General features: G+C 52.3%; 1 protein-coding gene across 1 annotated transcript in view; it reads left to right on the top strand.

Annotated features, from left to right (window-relative positions):
• The window catches only part of RAB7A (RAB7A, member RAS oncogene family), a 263,332-nt gene that overhangs the window by 179,234 nt on the left and 62,620 nt on the right, over window positions 1-21,478 (top strand). The window contains exon 4 of the mRNA XM_069643349.1: window positions 163-381. Within this exon, the coding sequence (XP_069499450.1) occupies window positions 163-381 (219 nt within the window). The remainder of the gene's footprint in view (window positions 1-162; window positions 382-21,478) is intronic.

The raw sequence follows: 21,478 nt of genomic DNA, 5'->3' as shown, positions 1-21,478 counted from the left end.
GAAGTCCATAAAAGATCCACTGGTTAGAACCATTGTTGCTACCGTAAATGTCATTTTCTCTTTATTTATAGAGCTGATGTGCAAACTGTCATTTATTCAATGCCTTCAGGCACTGCCTGTTATGCAAGTGATAATGATCATTTATTTATTTTACTTCCTCAGATATGGGACACAGCGGGACAGGAGCGGTTCCAGTCTTTGGGAGTTGCCTTCTATAGAGGAGCAGACTGTTGCGTTTTGGTGTTTGATGTCACAGCCCCCAACACATTTAAAACACTTGACAGTTGGAGGGATGAATTTCTAATTCAGGCTAGTCCAAGAGATCCAGAAAACTTTCCATTTGTTGTTCTTGGAAACAAGATCGACCTAGAGAACAGACAAGTAAGTTACAAAGTTCTGTTTGTCGGTTTCAAAAGGATCCTCTATTCACTGACTCACTGATTTTGTTTTTCTACTGTTTTGCCCACTATATGCTGTACAAATAGATCTGTTGGGCTCTTTACACTGAATTTGTGTTTGCTGCTCTTATTTTTAAGCTTCAAAAAGCACAACACTGAGTTTTGATTTTCTAGAACTGTTCTCAAGAACTGCAAGGAAGTTCAAATCCACTATTCTTGAAAACCATGCATCTGCCGCTTTATATTGGTACCATAACAAATTCCTGTAAGCCAAATGTCTGCCTTTTATTTGGGTGTTTTATACAAGTATGCAAATAAAAGTGGTTTTTGAGTGCTTTGCAAAAGTGATGGTGGGATAGCCTAAAAATTGAAAACCTACTTTATAGAAGTGACTGTTTCAGGATGCACTTTAAAGATTAACTATGAATAATAAAAGAAAACATTGAAGTAAAATATCCAAGCCCAACCCATTGTCATGTATTCCCTGCCCAGCGAGAGGAGTCTTCTAAACCCTTTCCTGGAGGCACCTTTCTGCTTTCTAAATGTATGTCCTGTGCTCGGCAACTGAAGGCGGTGTCAGCAACCTAAAGGTATCAAAGTACTTTTTCCTGTTCAGGTAGTAACATTACAGAGAATTCCCCGATTCAAGGTCTATTACAACGAAAAGGGTACTTATTGCCATGGACATGCTCCACACCAGAGGTTCCTGTTGGATTCCTTCAACCTGTCAATTTCTCCATGAAGTAGACCGCACATGAGAATAGTAAAAATTCTTGCTCCGCATAATTCAAACCCACCCAATCTGTGTGATCTGAGGGGGTGGAGGGAAGCACCATAGTAGCTGGTAATTAATGGCCTCTACTGCTTCGGCTCAGTACCAGCCTTCCCATAGGATTGAGCCAAAGCCACCTACAATTAGGTGGATTGGCTACAAAAACACACTGGTTGTCTTTCTTTACTGTGAAATGGGTAGTGTTTAACCAAGTATTCTCACCTTAGCAATGGGGGACATTCAAATCGTGTGTCTATGGAATATACCAATGCGGAAGAACTGGAGTTACAGGTAAGCAACTTACCTGGCTACCATATCTCCTGGACATTTTTCTGTTTTTTTATGATGGTTGGTCTTAAACCATTACTGTGGGCTGGCACCTTTTTGGAAGGAGTGATGAGTTAAGGTTTGGGAGGAAATCCAATTTGCAGACCATGATTTAATTCTACAGCGTTAATTCTTGAAGTCTGTGGCAAGGAAAACACTTGAAGTTCAAAACTAGTGATTTTTGACGGTAGTGCTCACCAGTCCTGATTGGCTGGTGTTGGGGAGAATCTTCATTTCTGTGCTAAATCCCTTCAGCCTTAGAGACCCCAAGCTCTCTTGCTGGACTCGGGACTTTTTCATTTTAACCCTGGAGGGAGATCTTTTCCTCACTGGCTTGTGTTTTACCTGATGTGGATTTTTTTGTTTCACGGTTTTTGTAGTTTGACAAACTCCATAGGCACCCGCTTTGTACATGGTGACACACTGCACATTCAGTGCAGTGTCACTGAGAAATCCTTTAGTTTTCTCTTAAGGTTTAAATACTTTTTCTTTTTTTTTTGTTGTTGTTGAGTGAACTACAGTCCCCTTTTCTCTTTGTCGGTCCAGCACACACCATCTTATGTGGAGTGCTGGGGCGGTTACTTAGTAGCCCCTTATCCTACTTTCACTACGATGGCAGTGGTTTAATTTTTCCTACCATTGCAGGTTGAACCCTCAGCTGCAGTCCCCATGGGTGTCCATTTTGTCAAACTGGCACCAGTCTCCTTTTCTTGCCATTTTCTGTTTGTGATGTCTTTCTTGGGTTTTACTCTGTGCGTTCAGACAGGTTGGAGCCCTTTGTTTGTCTTGCTTAGGCGGGCTTGAGCCCTGAATTCCGCCTCTAAATCCAGTGTCTGGAAGGACCAGATGTGAGAGAGGATCCCGAAACTCCCCTGTCCTTTGTCTCTAGGAATGCCTGAATGCAGCTAGTCCTGATTGGCTGGCTGTGCTTTCAGGACAGCCACCCGGCTGTGTGAGAACAGCCTAGGCTGTGAATTAATGGGAGAAACATACTTAAAAGACAGTGTTTTGGGACTACAGGCAGTCAACCACTGGGCGAATCCCCAGACGAAGAAACCGTGGACGAAGCTTGCTGCAACCTCCTGGACCTTTGAATTGCTCAGTGAAGCCCTGCTGCTGAGCTGAACTGCTGTTTCACCTAGACCGAGAAGCACCGGACGGAACATATTGTAACAGCCTCTATCTAAATCTGGCTGCCTCTACTCTCCACCCTTTGCAACTTTTCCAGAACAGGACTGCGAGACTTGTCCTCTGCCTCAAGCCTAGGGATCGCATCTCTCCAGGATTGAAATCTCTGCACTGGCTCCCAGTGGCTGCGAGGATTAAGTTCAAAACCCTCTGCATTGTCCATAAGGCCTTCTGGGGCCACAATACCTTCAACTCTCTACCCAAATATCTTCCTTCTCAAGCTCTCCGCTCATCCGCCTCCAACTCCAGTCGCTTCTCCAAGAGACAAGTTGGTGGTAGATCTTGCTCTTTGGCGGGGGCCTCCCTCTGGAACAACCTCCCTGAAACTTGAGGAAAACAATCTCCGGTTCCGGAAGCATCTCAAAACCCTCCTCTTTGCTTCTGCTTTCTCTCCCTCTCCCCTGCTGAATTCCTGGCTGAAACTGCACAGGTTACCTGGCCACCATTTCTGATCTCTGGCCCAGGCCCTGCCAATTGCACACCTGCACTGCCTCCCTGGCAACCCCCGCACCTGGGGACTGTTATTCTGTATCCCTACAGTCCCCCTACCAGCACTTATGTCTGCTCTTACCTTGCACTTGCCACCATCTGGCCGTTTTACCCATTTTATTTATTCTACTATCCCATGTACTGCATTTTCCCCTTCCCCCCAATCAATAGGATTGCTACGGCGGTGGGCCTAGTAGCGTATTCGCCCACATTTATGGGCCAATCCGCCGGAAGGTTTTCCAGTTTTGGAAGACGATCCTGAGGACTCTTACGAAGAGAGCCAGGTACCCCTCTCAAGCACCCTGAGGAGATCCTCTGAACGCCTTAGGGCGGAGGACCCTGTTCCTGCTCACCTGGGTCCATTTGGGTCATCCAAGTGGACTACAGAACAATTTGAGGGGTATATGGATCGGCTGGAGCAGGTTTTCGGGGCTTCTGATCAACCTCCGCCGAAAAAAGCTCTGGTAGACCCTAACCCTCACACACGAGTTGCCCAACACCTAGATGTTCAACACTATGTTGATTATCAGGAAGATGTCCAGAAGGACACGTATAGAGACTTCACTTGCGTGATCTGAATGACACCTGGCCTAGTAGGATCGCTGTCTGCCTTCCCTCTGTTCCCCTCCCTTGCCTCATCTCGTCTCCAAACACGTGTATAGGCGTGTTATAAATGCCCTATCATATAACTTCTCCCCTTGGGTTAGTGGGACCAACTAAACCAGAGACAAACTCCACTGGACCACTTTCACCAATTTGCTCTGCTTCTGTTGCTCGGATGCCTAATGCCAAGGGGGCGAGTGTCTGTAGTGGAGTGCAATGTCTGCCACAGTGACTAATTTGGCTAGAAGCTTTGGAAGCCTCCGAAGGACCCTCTAGAATCAGGTCCTCCAGATCCAGAGTGTAGGACCGAAGGAGTGAAGGAATTCCAACCGGTATCTGTGATCCGCATCGGTGCTGGTTGCTAAGCACTGAAACTGCAAAGTGCTGCTGAACCGAAAAGAGCTGCCGCCAACCTCCTGAGTACTTCTGCAGGAGCCCTCCAGACATCCTCCATCTTGTCTGCACGACTGAAGCTCAGGAACCAGGGTCTCCACCACTGTAGCAAGACAGAATCCAGCTGGACCACTCTTCTAACCACCAGAGGTACTGTTTAGGCTTGGGGTACTTGCTACACTGCCTGTAGCCGTGCTTTCCTCATTTGGGAATTGCATTGGCTTACCTTTTTTTCAAGTTGATTTCAACTCCCTTTTCACATGCTTAACCGCTTGTGAACCTACAAGTGATTCTTCTGAAATTCTAACTTTGTGCAAGACTTTGATCCAAGAAGTGCATCAGATCCATAGACTGGGTCCCAAATGGCTTCGACTCGCCTGGCTCTTTGAAGGCACTCTTCTAGTCCATTGACTTTGATACTGTTTGCCCCTCATGGGTTGTAGTTTGTGTACTGTTACTGCTGGGAAAGGCTTATCTAGACTTCATTGGAGGATTCAGTTGTCCACAGTTGAACAGTTCTAACCTTTTTATTTTCCTAACCTTTCCTTTCTGCAACCTAAAATCTGCAAAGTTTACTAGTGTGATATATAAATGCCATTACTGTCCTTGTGATTGAAGTCACTTCAGGGTGTAGGAAATGAATAAGAAGCATATCCAAATTTCTGATGCTTGTTAATCTGCTTAGAATCACATGCTGTGCATATGGTCCAACATCCAGTGGTAACCGCAGAGTATTGCATCTTGTCTTTCGGGGGACCGAAAGGGGACGTCGGCATAGGCGTGTCTGAAACACTATCCCTATTGTGACATGTGTAGTACCCAAAATCCCTCACGCGCCGAGGTCCCTCAGATAGTTTTTTTCCGCCCAGATAACTGGTCGCCCTATAGCGGAGCTCTTCATGAGATATTGTTTCTTACCGAATTGTCGGTTTTATCCCCGTTAAGTCATTTCGCCCATCAAGAACATCTTCGACGACTACGGGGTACCGTCTACAGCTGCCATACTGCTATGTCTTTCCTCTTTTCCACTTCTTTCCTTTTTGGTCTGGTCACCCTTCCCTTTTGCTATGGAAAGGACTCCATTTAGATTCTGCCCTCGGTGAAGGGTCAGATATCCGTGGAAAGACGAGCACACTTCGTGGACGCTTGTCTCCCCCTAGAGCACTAAAGCGGTGTTCGGGGTTAAACTCCTAAATTTAATCCCTTAAGGAGTGCCGGTTGAAGCGGTGGGCCGCGTACGGTATGTCACGCGTGGAGCCTCCCTCCCCTCCCACGACACCAGCCGAAAATGACGGGGGTACATTGGATGACCAAGTCCAACGCGGACGTTGTAGACCTTGAGGCGGACGATTCTAGAGCCGCCACGCCCGTCCCCGACCCTTCCAGGCTCAACTCTGGTCTTGCTACAGGGACCACACCCGGTGACAGGAGCGTACAATCGCACCGCTCAAAACACACAACCCAAGTGCCCTCCTCGACGACCTCGTCGAAGAAGGCGCAAGCGCAATCGGATTGATTTGATCCAAAGCCTTAACCGCATACGCAGCAGCGCATGACTGGGCTTAATAAACATAACAAAGGCGCTACTCCCCAAACTACACACGCCGAAGTTTCTGAACAAGAAACTTCGAGTTTCAAGGTTTCCAAGGCCCATGCTGGCACGAAAACTACGAGTAGGCCTCTACCCGAGAAACCATCATCGGAGGCTTTGTCCCCTGAAGATTCAGTAACCATCAGTAAGAGTATCAATAGGATTGCTACGGCGGTGGGCCTAGTAGCGTATTCGCCCACATTTATGGGCCAATCCGCCGGAAGGTTTTCCAGTTTTGGAAGACGATCCTGAGGACTCTTACGAAGAGAGCCAGGTACCCCTCTCAAGCACCCTGAGGAGATCCTCTGAACGCCTTAGGGCGGAGGACCCTGTTCCTGCTCACCTGGGTCCATTTGGGTCATCCAAGTGGACTACAGAACAATTTGAGGGGTATATGGATCGGCTGGAGCAGGTTTTCGGGGCTGCTGATCAACCTCCGCCGAAAAAAGCTCTGGTAGACCCTAACCCTCACACACGAGTTGCCCAACACCTAGATGTTCAACACTATGTTGATTATCAGGAAGATGTCCAGAAGGACACGTATAGAGACATCTATACAGAAGAGGAGACTTCTTTTCTGAACAATTATGGGGAAGACAAAGGCGCAACGGACAACTGGTAGGACCCCCAGCAGGACGATCGCAATTCTGATATTGTTTGCCTCGACTCTTCCCCATCCACACCGGTTCGGCTAGCTACCCCGGTGGATGATCAAATGGCTTTCAACAACACATTGAAAAAAGCAGCGGAATTCTTTAAAATTGCCACGCTTGAGGCATTGCCTGAACAGGATTTCGCGGAAAACATTATTAATGACAAGCCTTCGGCTAGCCAGTCTATTCCCCTCTTGAGCTCTGTAAAGAGACGGCTGGCCCCTTCTTTACTCACACCCGCTCAGACTAGGGCTGTGAATCCAAGGGTCGAAAAACTCTTCCGGCCCTCCCCCACCGACTCGCTTTATTTCAAAGGCCACGCAATCCCGGACCCGCTGGTGGTGACCAACACTCGCAAGAGAGCAGGGGTTCCCCTTGCCACGGGAGAGTCACCCCCGGACAAGGAGTCCAAAAGGTTGTATGCCTTAGGCAAACGGGTCACGTCGGCAGCTGCTTATACCGTCCGGATTGCCAATAACACGATGTTGCTGGCAAGCTACGTCGACGCCCAATTGAACCTACTCCAGGAAGGCCTCCAGGAGGTTCCGGAACCAACCAGAGCCAAGCTTCTCGCCATTGTCTCCGAGGGCAAACTTGCCAATCAAAATGTTGTAAAGAATACCTTGGACTCCGCAGAGACAGCAGGCAGGTCTCTCGCACAGGGTACTCTCCTAAAGATACACGCATGGCTGCGCACGTCGGGTTTCAGGCCTGAGACCCAGGCATCCATCATCAATAAACCAATTGAAGAGGCCAACCTCTTCGGAAAGGCGGTAGACGATGCGTTGGAGACAGCCAAGAAGGAGCATGAGACTAAGTCGCTGCACCAGATTTCCCAAAAACCCTCTTCACAGAGGGGCAGCAATTCTCGGCGGTCCTTTCGAGGACAAGCCCGCGCCGCTCAAAATAATTTCGGCACAGGCAACTTCAACGCAAGTCAACCGGCTGCAAGCCCCACTTACTACCCCCAGAGGGGTCAGAAGCGCGGAAAGAATGGAGGCCGAGGCTCCAATTCCAGAGGTGTCAACCTCGGGTCAGAAATGACCAAGTTCAGGTCCCCTCCCATGTCTCCTCAGTCGGGGGGCGATTAACATCTTTCCTCAAGGCATGGGAGGGGATAACTTCAGACTAGTGGGTACTAAAGACGGTCGCCCACGGTTATTGCGTGGAATTTGCCCGACCCCCACAGTTCCGACCGTCGAAACATCGCTTTTCTCCGGAACATCTGCAGATCCTGATCCAAGAGGTGGAGGCGGTGCTGGGAAAGGACGCCATAGAAGCCGTCCCGATTCTTCAGGTAAACAAGGGTATTTATTCAATATACTTCTCCAGCATGGGGTCTGGCATGGATTCACATGCTCATGAATATTCCCCGTCGTCAGGCTGGGAATCCTCGGTAAAGAAAAAACCAGTATCAGTTTCGTTTCTGATCTGTCTTTCGTAGTAATAACCAATCACTGGTCTCTGCGTCATACTGACCACAGCCAATGACTGCCCTCTACCTAAGCACCGCCTCTGGCAGCCATCTTCAGATTTTTACCGCACGTTCATGTGTTGGGATCCTCGTGCTATTGCTCTCGAGCGTTAGTGCTATTTTTCGCGCTTTTTCACAAAAAACTTCGATTCTTTCGGTCAAAAGAGCCTCAAGCTCCACCGATCCTACATCCGATCAACGGGGACCCGTGTCGGATTCATCTGTGCCCCTCAAGGGTGAAGATTTCGTCGAGCTACGCTTCGGAGGACTCCAGAAGCTTCTCAGGCCCGGTCTCGGAGATGGCCCAGGAGAAGGGAAGCTCGACGCCCGGAAAGCTGTTCAGGGTCTGCCCTGGATGCCAGCTGCAGAACGTCTTCAAGGAGGACGAACACTCTTTCTGCCTTTACTGCCTTCATGAGGACAAGACGCACGTGGAGAAGGACTGTGCGTTTTGCGGCAACATGTCGGAACGGACCATGAAGGACCGCCATCAACGTCTCGCCAACTGGCTGGAGGGTAAGAGCCCGTCTGGCGAGAAGAAGAAATAATCCGAGCGGTCTTCTAAGACCTTTGAGGGCGCCCCGGCGACGGGGGCCCAACATAAGGCCAAGCACCGCGAGTCCGCTGGCACCGGGAGCGCCGAACGGTCGGGCTCTACGGGCGCCAGGCAGGGCGCACCCTCCCCGGCACCATCAACCACGAGCCAACGCTCTGGGTCGGGTAAGAGGAAGGCCGAGCACCCGACGAAGCTCCTGGAGAGGCCCCGGTCGAGCTCTAAGGCAGAGGAGGAGCGTGGCAGTGCCCTCTCCCTCAAGGATAAGGCGGTGAGCGCACCTAAGGTGGTGAAGGCCTTGATCCATCCGACCAAGCCCTCTATCGAAACGGTCGCGGCGGCCCTGGCTCAGCCTGTGGTGGCTACACCAGTGGTGGCGACCTCAGGGCCCAGAATCTCCCTGCCTCCTCGGAGGGAGTCTTCCTTTGTGCCCATCGATAGGACCCCCGTGAAACCCTCCGTGGGGAAGAAGGGGGGGCATGGCGTCGTCGTAGATTCGGCCTCAACCTCAGAAGAGGAGCTGATCGAGGTCTTAAGCCACGGCCTAGGCGTGGAAGAAGGCCAGCCCGTCGGAATGGACCCCGACACAGGTGACGACGACGACATCGTCGAGGATACCGACGGGGCCCCTGCTCGCCCGTCGGATTCCCCTCTGCCAGCGCAGCAAGACAACTCGGCGGCCATTTTGTTGGCCATACAGTCCTTATGCTCCGAGATAAGGACGAGGCTACCGTTACCGACGGAGGAACCTCTCCCGTCGGGGGATCCAGAACCGGGACCTTCTGGTGTTCCCCCTACCAAGAAAAGAAGGATCCATCCACCACCTCCTTTTCAACCGTCGCGCCCCGTCCAGCCCTCCTCCCCGTCCACCCGAGGGGATGATACGGGGACTGACACGGCAGCGACGGGTACGGACGACGAGGCATACGACGAGGATTTTCCGTCGTCGCCTCCCACCAGGGCTTCTCCGCCCGACGAGATCGGATCTTTCCACTCCATGATCTCCAGGGCTTCCGAGCTTTTCCAACTCTGCCCTGAGGAGAAGAAAAAGGAAGGCTTCCTTTATCAGCGGCGCGAGGCCAAGAGGAAGACGGTCCTCGCAGTGCCTCTGTTGGACGACATTTGGGATGAGGGCCTTTCCCTCCTCAAGAACCCTTCCACGACGCCAGCTAGAAGAGACCGGTACGAGAAAAAGTACCGGGTCCCGGACACGGCCCCCCTATGCCTCCGGGCGCAGCCTACCCCGGACTCCGTCGTCTCCGCGGCAGCCAGGAAGAAAGCGGGGGGGGGGGGTGCGGCCTCCACATCGACTTCCCCGCCGGACGGCGAGGGAAAGAAATTGGATGCTATGGGACGTAGAGTCATCTCGTCGGCAGCGACGACGATTAAAGCGGCCAACGCCTTGGCTATCGTGGCCCGCTACGACAGGGAGCTCTGGTACAAGATAGCTCCCCTGCTGGATTTTCTGCCGGACGACAAGAGGGCGGAGCCCCTTGAGATCCTGCAGGAAGGTGAGGTGGCGTCGGACCACGCCATCACTGTGGCGACGGACATCGCCGACACTGGGTTCCGCCAGCTGGGCAGCGGCGTTTGCCTTCGACGTCGTGGATGGCTCAAAGCTACGGACTTTCGGCAGGACGTCCAGACCAGAGTCCTGGACATGCCCTTCGACGGGAACAACCTGTTTGGGAAGACAGTGGACGATTCCCTTCAGGCCATCAAGGCGGATACTGAGACGGCCAGGGCCCTTGGAGTCCTGCAGCAACGACGAACGCCCTTTCGGAGCGGCGGAGGCAAGGGCGCCTCCAAAGGTTCCGGCGGCGGTTTCGCTTCCTACCGTCAAGCGGCCCGCTCGTCGTCGCAAGAGGCCTACAGAGGACGAGGCAAGTCTAGCGGACCCCGCCGTCGTCGCCAAGGAGGTCAAGGCGGCAAGGCCGCGTCCAAGCAGGATTGAACCGGCCGTGGGGTCGGGCCCCCACCGAAGCACCCCGGTGGGAGGCCGGCTGGCGGGCTTCGTCAGCGTGTGGGAGTCCATCTCCACCGACCGTTGGGTGCTGGACGCCCTGGCCCGGGGCCACGCGCTCGAGTTTCAAAGAAGGTGCCTGCGCGTCCCCCCCGTGGCCAGGAAAGAACTTCACGTCCCTCAACTTCTCCTGGAGGTAAAGGCGATGCTCAGAAAGGGCGCCATCGAACTCGTCCCAAAGAGGCTTCGGGGCTCCGGAGTCTACTCGCGATACTTCCTCGTGAAGAAGAAGACGGGAGGATGGCGCCCCATCCTAGACCTGCGACGTCTGAACAAGTTCATCAAGGCGCAGAAGTTCCGGATGGTCACCCTCCAGCACGTCCTGGGTCAGCTGGAGGAAGGAGACTTCCTATCGTCGTTGGATTTGGAGGATGCCTACTTCCACATTCCCATCCTAAAGGGGCACCGAAAATTCCTCAGATTCGTGGTCCAGGGGCGTCATTACCAGTTCAAAGCCCTTCCCTTCGGACTACGGTCGGCACCCAGGGTATTCACCAAGTGCCTCGCACCGGTGGCGGCGCAGCTGCGCCGCGAGGGGATTCACGTCTACCCCTACCTGGACGACTGGCTCATCCGCGCCAAGACGAGGGAGCTCGCCGTGGTCCACACGGCAAGGACCGTCCAACTCCTCGCGGACCTGGGATTCTCCGTGAACTACGCCAAATCCCACCTGGTGCCCGCGCAAGTCGCACTGTTTCTGGGAGCGAGGCTCGACAGTGTCCCTTCTGGCCTCCCCGTCGGAGGAGAGGACCAGGACCATCTTGGGCAAGGTGCAACGGATGTTGGTGGCCGACGCGGCCAAGGTGAGGTCCATCAAGTCCCTCCTCGGGATGATGTCTTCCTGCATCTACCTCATTCCCATGTGCAGGCTCCGGATGCGCCCGTTGCAAGAATTCCTGGATGCGCGCTGGATCCAGACGACGGGCAGCTTCGAGGAAAGGATCAAGCTCGACGAGAGTTTCCGACGAGCGATACGGTGGTGGGGCACCCGCGCGCATCTGACGGCGGGCATGGACTTCCAGACCCCAGCCCACCAGGAGACTGACCACGGATGCCTCCCTGGAAGGGTGGGGAGCGCACACCGAAAATCTGCACGCAAGAGGACTCTGGCTCCCGACGGAGAAGTCCCTGCATATCAACGTCCTGGAGCTCCGTGCAGTGTTTTGGGCCCTCAGGTCCTTCCTTCCGTCCCTCAAGGGCAAGGTGGTGAGGATCTTCACCGACAACACCACCACCATGTTTTACATCAGGAAACAGGGCGGAACCAGGTCCCCAGCGCTGTCCAAGGAGGCGCAGGACCTGTGGCATTGGGCCGTCGCCCAAGGGATTTTTCTGGTGCCGTTTCATCTGGCAGGGATAAAAAACACCATCGCCGACTCACTCAGCAGGGAGCTGCGCTCGTGCCACGAGTGGGAACTATGGCAGGATCTGGTGGATCGCCTCTTCCGACGGTGGGGCACACCCCAGATCGACCTGTTCGCGACGGCGACGAACACCAAGTGCCGGAGGTTCGCCAGCAGGTTTCCCCAGACGAGGAGCATGGGCGATGCTTTCTCGTTCCCCTGGGAGGGCCTGTTCCTCTACGCGTTCCCTCCCTTGCCTCTGCTAATCCGGCTCGTCAACCAGCTCAAGAGGTCACGGTGCAGGATGATCCTCGTCGCACCTGCGTGGCTGAGGCAGATATGGTTCCCGGACCTTCTGGACTTGTCAGCGTCCCCGCCGATCAAGATGCCGGCGGACGCGGATCTACTCTCCAGGGAAGGAGGCGCCATCCTCCACCACGACCCGAAGTCGCTGAACTTGCAGGCCTGGCTCCTGCAGCGCTAGAGTTTGGAGGATACGACATACCGGCCGATTGCAGAGAGGTTCTTGCAAAGGCCAGGGCGTCTTCGACTCTTAAATGCTACGGACACAAATGGAAGAGGTTCTCTGTCTGGTGCCACGCACAGAAGATTAACCCTCTACGGATTACGGCTCCCCAAGTACTGCCGTACCTGCTGACGCTGGCCAAAGCTGGTCTGGCACACGCGTCCAAGATTCATCTTGCTGCGATCTCCCGATACACCAGAACCACGGGGCGGACGTCCTTGTGGTCTCATCGTCTGGTGAAGGAGTTCATGAAGGGACTGTTCAGATCGTTCCCGCCGGTGAAGGCTCCGGCCCCGGCGTGGGAGCTCAACGTGGTGCTGACCAAGCTCATGGGACCTCCGTTCGAGCCTCTGCACTCGGCCCCGTTGAAGTTTCTATCGTGGAAAACAGCTTTTTCTTGTGGCCATCACCTCCGCACGACGAGTGGGAGAGATCCAGGCCCTTTCCTGCAAGGCCCCGTACTTGACTTTCCACGACACGAGGGTAGTGCTCAGGACGCACCCCTCCTTCATGCCCAAGGTGCCGTCGGACTTCCATCTCAACGAACCCTTGGTGTTGCCTGTGGTGTTCCCGTCGCCTTCGTCGCCGGCTGAGAGGACTTTGCACTCGCTGGATGTGGCTAGAGCGCTGAAGTTCTACGTAGACCGCACGAAGTGTTTTCGGAAGACGTCACAACTCTTTGTGAACTTTGGACCTGTCAATCAGGGGAAGGCTCTCTCGAAGGCTTCCATTTCCAGATGGCTCTCCGGCTGTATCATGTACTGTCACCGGTTGACAAACCGACCGCTGCCTGGCCGTCCGAGAGCCCATTCCACCAGAGCGATCGCAGCTACCACGGCGTTCCTATCTGGTGTGCCCCTGCTGGACATATGCAGGGCTGCTACGTGGAGGTCGACGCACACCTTCACGAAATTCTACTGCGTCGACCGGGATTCCAGGGAGGAGTCCAGGGTCGGCCAAGCAGTGCTGCGCAACCTGTTCGCCTGAGGTGAGCCTGGTGAGGAGGTAAGATGCTTAATGTTGAGTTGATGTGATGCTTAATGTTGAGCCTTTGCCACCTCCCGTGGTTGTGCATGTGTGTACTGCTATGTATTCTTTATTCATGAGCATGTGAATCCATGCCAGACCCCATGCTGGAGAAGGAACAAGTTACTTACCTGTAACTGTTGTTCTCCAGCATGGGTCTGGCATGGATTCACATGCGAACCCTCCCGCCTACCCCTCTGCGGCTCTTCACTTGGTCATACTGCCACTTCACGTGCTTCCAAATCTGAAGATGGCTGCCAGAGGCGGTGCTTAGGTAGAGGGCAGTCATTGGCTGTGGTCAGTATGACGCAGAGACCAGTGATTGGTTATTACTACGAAAGACAGATCAGAAACGAAACTGATACTGGTTTTTTCTTTACCGAGGATTCCCAGCCTGACGACGGGGAATATTCATGAGCATGTGAATCCATGCCAGACCCATGCTGGAGAACAGTTACAGGTAAGTAACTTGTTCCTTCCTTGTACCCAAAAAGGATCTCACCATGCGTCCTGTTCTAGACTTGCACCTGGCGAACAAGTTCATAAAGCCCCAGAAGTTTTGCATGGTAACACTTCAAGAGGTGATACCATTGCTAAAACAAGGGGACTTCATGACAACATTGGATATGAAAGATGCATACTTTCAGCGCACAGAAAATTCCTAAGGTTCGTGATTCAGGACAAACACTACCAGTTCAAGGTACTCCCCTTCAGCATAGCCTTGGCGCCACGGGTGTTTACCAAGGTCCTGGCAGTGGCAGCAGCACACCTGCGCAGACTTTCAGTTCCAGTTTACCCTTACCTCACCGATTGGCTCATCGCGGGGGACTCGTTCGACGTTTGTTTTTCGAACACCCAAAAGACAGTAGACCTGTTCAGCCTGGGATTTTCTATCGACGAAAAGAAATCCAGCTTAGTCCCAAGCCAAGTAAAACAGTTCCTGGGGGCCCTAATTCGCACGGAAGACGGTCTAGTCTTCCCTTCCAGCGAGAGGGATCAGAACATGCTCTCTCGTTCCTCAGTATGTAGCCAGTCTGGAGGTGGCGGTACGCAAAGCTACGCGTTTGCTAGGGATGATGGCATCATGCATATACTTGGTCCCCCACGCGTGGCTGCGCATGCGTCCCATGCAAGAGTGGCTCAACAGCCAGTGGTGTCAGGCCAGCGGACAATGGGAAGATCTGTTGTCTCGCCAGTCCTCGTTCTCTCTGCAGTGGTGGTCGAGGGAGAACCTCTTGAAGGGGAAAACCTTCACCACCCCTGCAGTGGAAGCCACTCTCACGACAGACTCCTTTCTCACAGGGTGGGGCCCTCACCTGCTTCAACAGACAGCGCACAGAGTGTGGTCCCCTCAGGTAGCGTCCAACCATATAAACCTACTGGAGCTACTACCAGTGTTCAAAGCATTGAAAGCCTTTCAGGAGCAACTGCAAGGGAAGACAGTGCTGGTCCTTACCGACAGCACAACAGCAATGTATTATCTGAACAAGCAGGGGGGCACTCACTCTCCAGGGCTATCCAAGCTGTCCCAAAACATCTGGATATGGGCTCTCAAACACAAGATGTTCCTGATATCCCAACATGTTCCAGGGGAACTCCATCTTCTGGCAGACATACTCAGCAGAGATTACTCAGCAGAGATTTTCCTCTGCCAGAAGAATACGAATGGCGTCTGCACGAAGCCATTGTATCCAGCGTCTTCGCAGAATGGGGGTTTCCAGAGATCGACCTATTCGCTACTCAAGAGAATGCCCAATGCCCAGATTACGCCTCCAGGTACCCCCAGAACCGATCCAAGGGGAATGGTCTCTGGATAACTTGGTCGTGGAAATTTGTTTATGCTTCCACCCCTCCACCCCCGACTCCCCTTCTGAACAAGATAGTGCACAAGATGCACCAGGAACCAGTCACCATGATTCTGGTGGCTCCCATGTGGGCCCGCCAACCCTGGTTCGCGCACATGATGGAATTGTCCCTCTCCCCACCAGTCAAGCTGCCCTGCCCGTACAACATGTCTCAGGACAGGGGGGAGACTCTGCACCCATGCCCACAAACTCTGAACTTAGCAGCCTGGCTCCTGAAGTCAGAGTTTTGACATCTGCAACTCCCTCAAAGATGCATGGACCTACTGAGGGAGGCAAGAAAGCCTAACACACGTTATTGCTATGCCAGCAAATGGAAACGTTTTGTCATTTGGTGCAGTTCCAACGGTGTCGATCCCACCGATTGCTCGCCCTCACACATTGTATTATATCTAACCCATCTGTTGGACTCTGGGTTAGTCTTCAATTCCTTAAAGGTTCACCTAGTGGCGTTGTCGGCCTACACCACATCACAGCAAAAGGTGTCGTGGTGGAAAATACCTGTGATTAAAGCCTTTATGGAAGGGGTTAAAAGAATTTATCCCCCCATCACTCACCCAGCCCCTGGGTGGCATCTACACGTGGTTTTAACTGGGCTCATGGGACCCCCTTTTGAGCCTATGCATAAAGGTAGTCTGAAAGACCTGACTTACAAGACAGCCTTTCTAGTAGCTATCACTTCTATCAGAAGAGTTAGCGAACTACAGGCCCTCTCGGTCTTGGACCCCTTTGTTACAGCCCACAAAGATAAAGAAGTTTTGCGCACTCATCCCAGATTTGCGCCGAAATGTATTTCAAAGTTCCATGTGAACCAGTCAATCGAACTACCCACTTTCTTCCAGAGACCTACTAACATGGCCGAAAGAAGCCTTCTCACACTAGATGTGCGCAGGGCAGTCATGTTCTACATGGATAGAACTAAACCACTGAGGAAAACTAAACAATTCTTTGTTTCAGTGGCAGCTGGTAGAGAAGGGGACCCTGTCTCTAAATCAGCAATATTAAGGTGGATTGTCAAATGCATCACACTGTTACACTCTTGCAAAGAGAGAACTGCCCTTCCAGCCTAGAGCACATTCTACTCAAGGCACTGGGGCATCCATAGCATTCATTGCAAATGTTCCCCTAGAGTCCATTTGCAAAGCGGCAACCTGGAGTTCTGTACACACCTTTACAAAACGCTATTGCTAGACACTCATTCTAGGTCCGACTCAGGTGGGACAAGCAGTACTAAGACATCTTTTTTTTCTACTGTTCCTTCTCACAACCCACCTCCAACTCCGGGTACTGCTCGCTAGTCTATGCAGATTAACAAGCATCGGAAGACATGCATTACTTACAATCATCAGAAATGCTTTTACGTTGAGTATCTGCTTAGATTCACATGCGCCCTCCCTGCCTCCCTGCTCAGGGTGGATGGAACATAGACTTCTTACTACTTTCTCTCTTCATGTACCCACTCCCTATAGCCTTGGGCTCCCTCATGGCAGAAAAATACAATCGGAGGGGACCTCGGTGCGTGAGGGATTTTGGGTACTACACACGTCACGATAGGGATAGTGTTTCAGACAGGCCTATGCCGACGTCTCCTTTCGGTCCCCCGAAAGACAAGATGCAATACTCCGCGGTTACCACTGGATGTCGGACCATATGCAAAGCATGTGAATCTAAGCAGATGGAATCATCAAATGCTTTTACGGTAAGTAATGCATGTCATATCCACTAACTTGTCTTTATTCTGAACTAATTTGATGTCTATTTACATTTACAAAGAATTGCTTTTTTAAAGAATGCTTATTTAAAAATAAATGACTAACTAGTTGAGTGTTGCTTGGCTACTTGTATTGATTTAATTTGTATTGCTCTACAGCTCACATTTACCCCTCTTATAGGCATTTGTAAGGCAAGATGGTGTGCAGTACCCTTTGGGTGCACTACAATAACCTTGACCACCTGGCAATAGTGACCCAACCTTTGGTATAAACTGAACGACACATGTTGGTAGTGTGGCTGAGCAGCCAGGCTTATCTCAAGTGAGGTCCATGTGAGCAGTAATGTTGTAACGCAGAGTTTCACACTAGCAGTTATTCAAGTAAACGCTTACACTCAAGGTTTCTTGATAAAAGAATTTCTGATGTTTGTTAATCTGCTTGGAATCACATGCTGTGCATATGGTCTGACATCCAGTGGTAACCGCGGAGTATTGAATCTTGTCTTTCAAGAATCGAAATGGGACGTCGGCATGGGCGTGCCTGTAACACTATCCCTAACGTGACATGTAGTGTACCCAAAATTCGTAACGCGTCGAGGTCCCTCATTGTTTTTTTTCCGCCCAGCATACTGGTCGCCTTCATGCAGAGCTCGTCAAAGACATTGCTTATTGTCCCCTAGACCTTTGGTCGAATAGTTATATAAAGTAATCATATCACCCTATCCGTCCCTTATTTTGACGTCTGTTCTACATCTCTGCCGAAGAGCTGCAAAACTTCGTCGGACGGTGATCCAATCGGCGCTGCCGACCACATGGTCGTGCCTTCCACCCGCCTACACAGTAGGGAGAGTGGGGTCGGGTGGACATTTCTATACAAACTGAGAATGCCTTTCCCTTTCCTTCCTCTTTCCCTTTTGGTCTTGGTCACTCTACCCATCCTCGGCTATGGCGAGGACTCCATTTAGGTTTTGCCCCATTTGTAAGAGCAAATGTCCTTGGAAGGATAGGCACAAACGGTGTAACCGGTGCTTGCCCCTCGATCAGAGAGGAAGGTTGTAAGCTCCTCCATCCTAAGACCATAAAGGAGTGTAGAGTCGAGCGGTGGGCGGTCTACGGTATGCCAAAGGCAGAGTTTTCTCCCGCTGCTGCAGCCACCGAATGTGGCGGCAAGAGTGACGATCAGACCTCTGAACCGAAGGTCGTTGACCTTTCGATGGAACGCTCGCGTTCCACATAGTCTGTCCCCAGCCCTGCTAGGCACGGCTTAGGCACTGCTATGGGGAAGTCACACCCCGGCGACAAAGACGAACATGTACACAGCACTAAACGCACAACCCCAAGCCAATCTTCAGCTAGGTCGAAGAATATTTCAGCGCCAACGGGGTACACCGGAAACTCCGGCAGCATCCGCCGACCATCAGGATCGGCAGCCCTCCCTGCAGCCGTATATGCGCCTAGTGACTGGGCAATCTTAAAGGGCGCTACCCCTAAAACAGGTTCTGCTGAGACGCATCACAAGAAAGCGATCGGCGACTATAAGGTTCCGGTTCTGCCCAAGAGTACGGTCGCTGAAGACAAGGCCCCGGCACCGCCTAAGAAGGCAGCCGCTGAGGACAAGATCCCGGCAGCGTCGAAAAAGGTGGCCACCGAGGACAAGGCTCTACCGAAAAAGACTTCATCACAATCGCCGGCTGAAGCTACGCGCCTCCCGTCTACGGATGAAGTCAAACGGCCTAGCAAGAATTTTTTCAGCTGATTCTCAGACGGCAGTCAAAGGATTTTTCGAGGCTTGCACAAAAGGCCAAGGATCCTCCAAGATCCAGGAGTAGCCTAAGAGTACCGGAACCCACTCATAAGTTGAAAGAGTCACAGGGACGTACCACCTCTATCGGTCCCTCAGGAGGGGTTCTCTGAGGGCGAAGAAGGGCTTCAGCAACGTTTTTCGATGGAAGAGCGTGTTCAAGACCCTTTTCCACCTCTAGACCCCTCTAGGTCTTCAGTTTGGACTAGAGAAAAATTGAAAACTGCATGGAAAGGCTGGACAGGCTTGTTTCCCGCTCAGAACAACCCGCACCAAGAAGGCCACGGGATGAAAGCACTTTTAACCCTGTAGCAAAATTCTCAAGGCTTTTTGACCCCTCTTTAGAAGAGGATATTTACTGAAGACCTTCTTGATGAGGATCAATTCTCCAACCCTGAGGACATGCACGATCCCATTGAGGACTGGGATGAGAACCTGGATATGGGTGACCCTCAACCATGGCAGTCTCCAGATCCACAGGATCCGAATGCCCATCGCACCTCACCACAGACCACCCCAACTAGACAACCCTCACCTGTGGACGATCAATTGAAGTTTAACATGTTGCGTAATGCAGCGGAACACTTTAAGATTGCCACAGAGGAAGCAGCCCTTGAAGTGACTTTGTTGAAGCCATCCTCAAGGAAAAGCCGCTGGCCAGCCAGGCTATTCCTCTACTCAATCGAGAAACGCCTAGTTCCCTCCTTAACACCTGCTCTCACAAGGTGTTAACCTAAGAATAGAGACTCTTTCGTCCTTTTTCCTCTGAGATTCTCTGATGGGGACTACCACAAGAAAAAGGGCAGGGGTCCCTTTGTCAACCGATGAGGCACCCCCTGACAAAGAAGGAAAAATACTTTCTGATGTTTGTTAATCTGCTTAGAATCACATGCTGTGCATAGGTCCGACATCCAGTTGTCACTGCGGAGTATTGCATTTTGTTTTTCGTAGTCGGAAAGGGACGTCGACAAGGCGTGTCTGAAATACTATCCCTATAGTGACGTGCGTTGTACCCACAATCCCTCACGCGTCGAGGTCCCTCAGATTGTTTTTTTCCGCCCAGCTACTGGTCGCCTTTACGCGGAGCTCCTCGAGAGACATTGCAGATTCCATCTCCTCGACCTTTGGTCATTTTCCTATTTAATATATAACATATCGATCCCTCCCTCGACGCAGTTGTGAAGCTGTCTCCGCCGAGCAAGATCTTCGACGGAGGGGACGAGCGGAGGAGATCCTTCGGCGTTGCCGAACACGTGGCCTGGCCTCGCAGGCCAAATACAGTAGGGAGAGTGGGGTCGTGGGACATCTCTGGTTCTTTTCTGAGAATGCCTTTCCTTTTCCCCTTCCTTTCCCTTGGGGTCGTTATCACGATTTATTGCCTCGGCTATGGAGAGGACACCCTTTAGGTTTTGCCCACTTTGCAAGGGCAAGTTTACTTGGCAGGACAAGCATTCACGGTGTAACCGCTGTTTGCCCCTCGATCACAAAGAGGAGGGTTGCACGGTTTGTCGGCTTCTTAAGCCAAAGACTCTAAAAGACCGTAGGGTCAAGAGGTGGGCGGCCTACGCTATGTCGAAGGCCGATTCTTCATCCGCCGCTGCTACCACAGACAGTGACGAGGAACGTGATAACACGACCTCCGCTACGGAAGTCGTAGACCCCTCTAAGGAGCGCTCGCGCTCTTCGTCGTCTGTCCCTGGCCCCGACGGGCTCGGCTCACGCCCTGCTTATGGGGATGAACACCCCGGCGACACTGACGCACACGATACCACACATAAGCACACAACCCATGGCTCTTCTCCGTCGAAGACGAAGAAAGCATCAGCACCCAAGGAGACACAGGTTCCACCGGCGGCCTCCTCGGACCGTTCAGGTTCGAAGCCCCTCTCGCAACCGCGACCAGCGACTGGGCTTTCGGCAAATAAGGGCGCCGCCCCCAAACCATCGGCCGGCGCCTACCAGCAGAGAGCGGACGCCGCCGTAGAACGATCGAAACCACAGCCCTCCGCTGACAAACGAGTCGCAGAGAGCTTGGCGAGGATCGTTGTAGCCGACGCCCAGAAGCGTACGCCAAAAGACACGTCGAGCGCTACGCAGAGGTCGAAAGACACGCCGAAAAAGCCCGAAGAAAGACAGGGACTACCCCCTTCAGTCGGGGGGGGGGACCCCCATCACACCGGAAGGCTTTTCGGAAGGCGACGGGACACTTTCCTCGACGTTATGGGAGAGGTCGAGCCGTTTTCAGCTAGATGACACTAATTTTCCCCCGCTAGACCGCTCAGGGGTACCCCATGAAACCATGGAAAGGCTCCATCTCTGCATGGAGAGAATGGAGAGGTTTATGAAGACCCAGAACCCTCCCACTCCCAAGAGAACAAGAGAAGGGCCTCAGGAGCACCCCAGGGCCAAATATTCGAGACTAGTCAATTCCCAGCAGGACACAGCCTCAGACTTCCATAATGTGTATGACCTCACTGGTGAGGAACAATACTTGGAGGAGGAGGATGAATTTGTGGACGATTAAGAGGGACAAAACCAGGAGGAAGGTCTGGAAGACAGCCCAGACATGGTATGGCTTCGGAGAAAATCCAGAAGAAGGACCTTCTCATCCCTGGCAATCCCCATCAGTATATTCGGACACTGATGTCCTGAACCTAAATCCTCCTGACAATTCACCTGTTAGAAACACGTCTCCCATTGACGATCAGCCCACATTCAATGCCCTGTTGCGCAGAGCAGCAGCAC

This window comes from Ambystoma mexicanum, chromosome 2p (assembly GCF_040938575.1).
Source record: "Ambystoma mexicanum isolate Mex_15411 chromosome 2p, UKY_AmexF1_1, whole genome shotgun sequence".
Taxonomy (NCBI): domain Eukaryota; kingdom Metazoa; phylum Chordata; class Amphibia; order Caudata; family Ambystomatidae; genus Ambystoma; species Ambystoma mexicanum.
The sequence above is the reverse complement of the archived record's forward strand: the minus strand, read 5'-3'. Positions and strand labels throughout refer to the sequence as shown.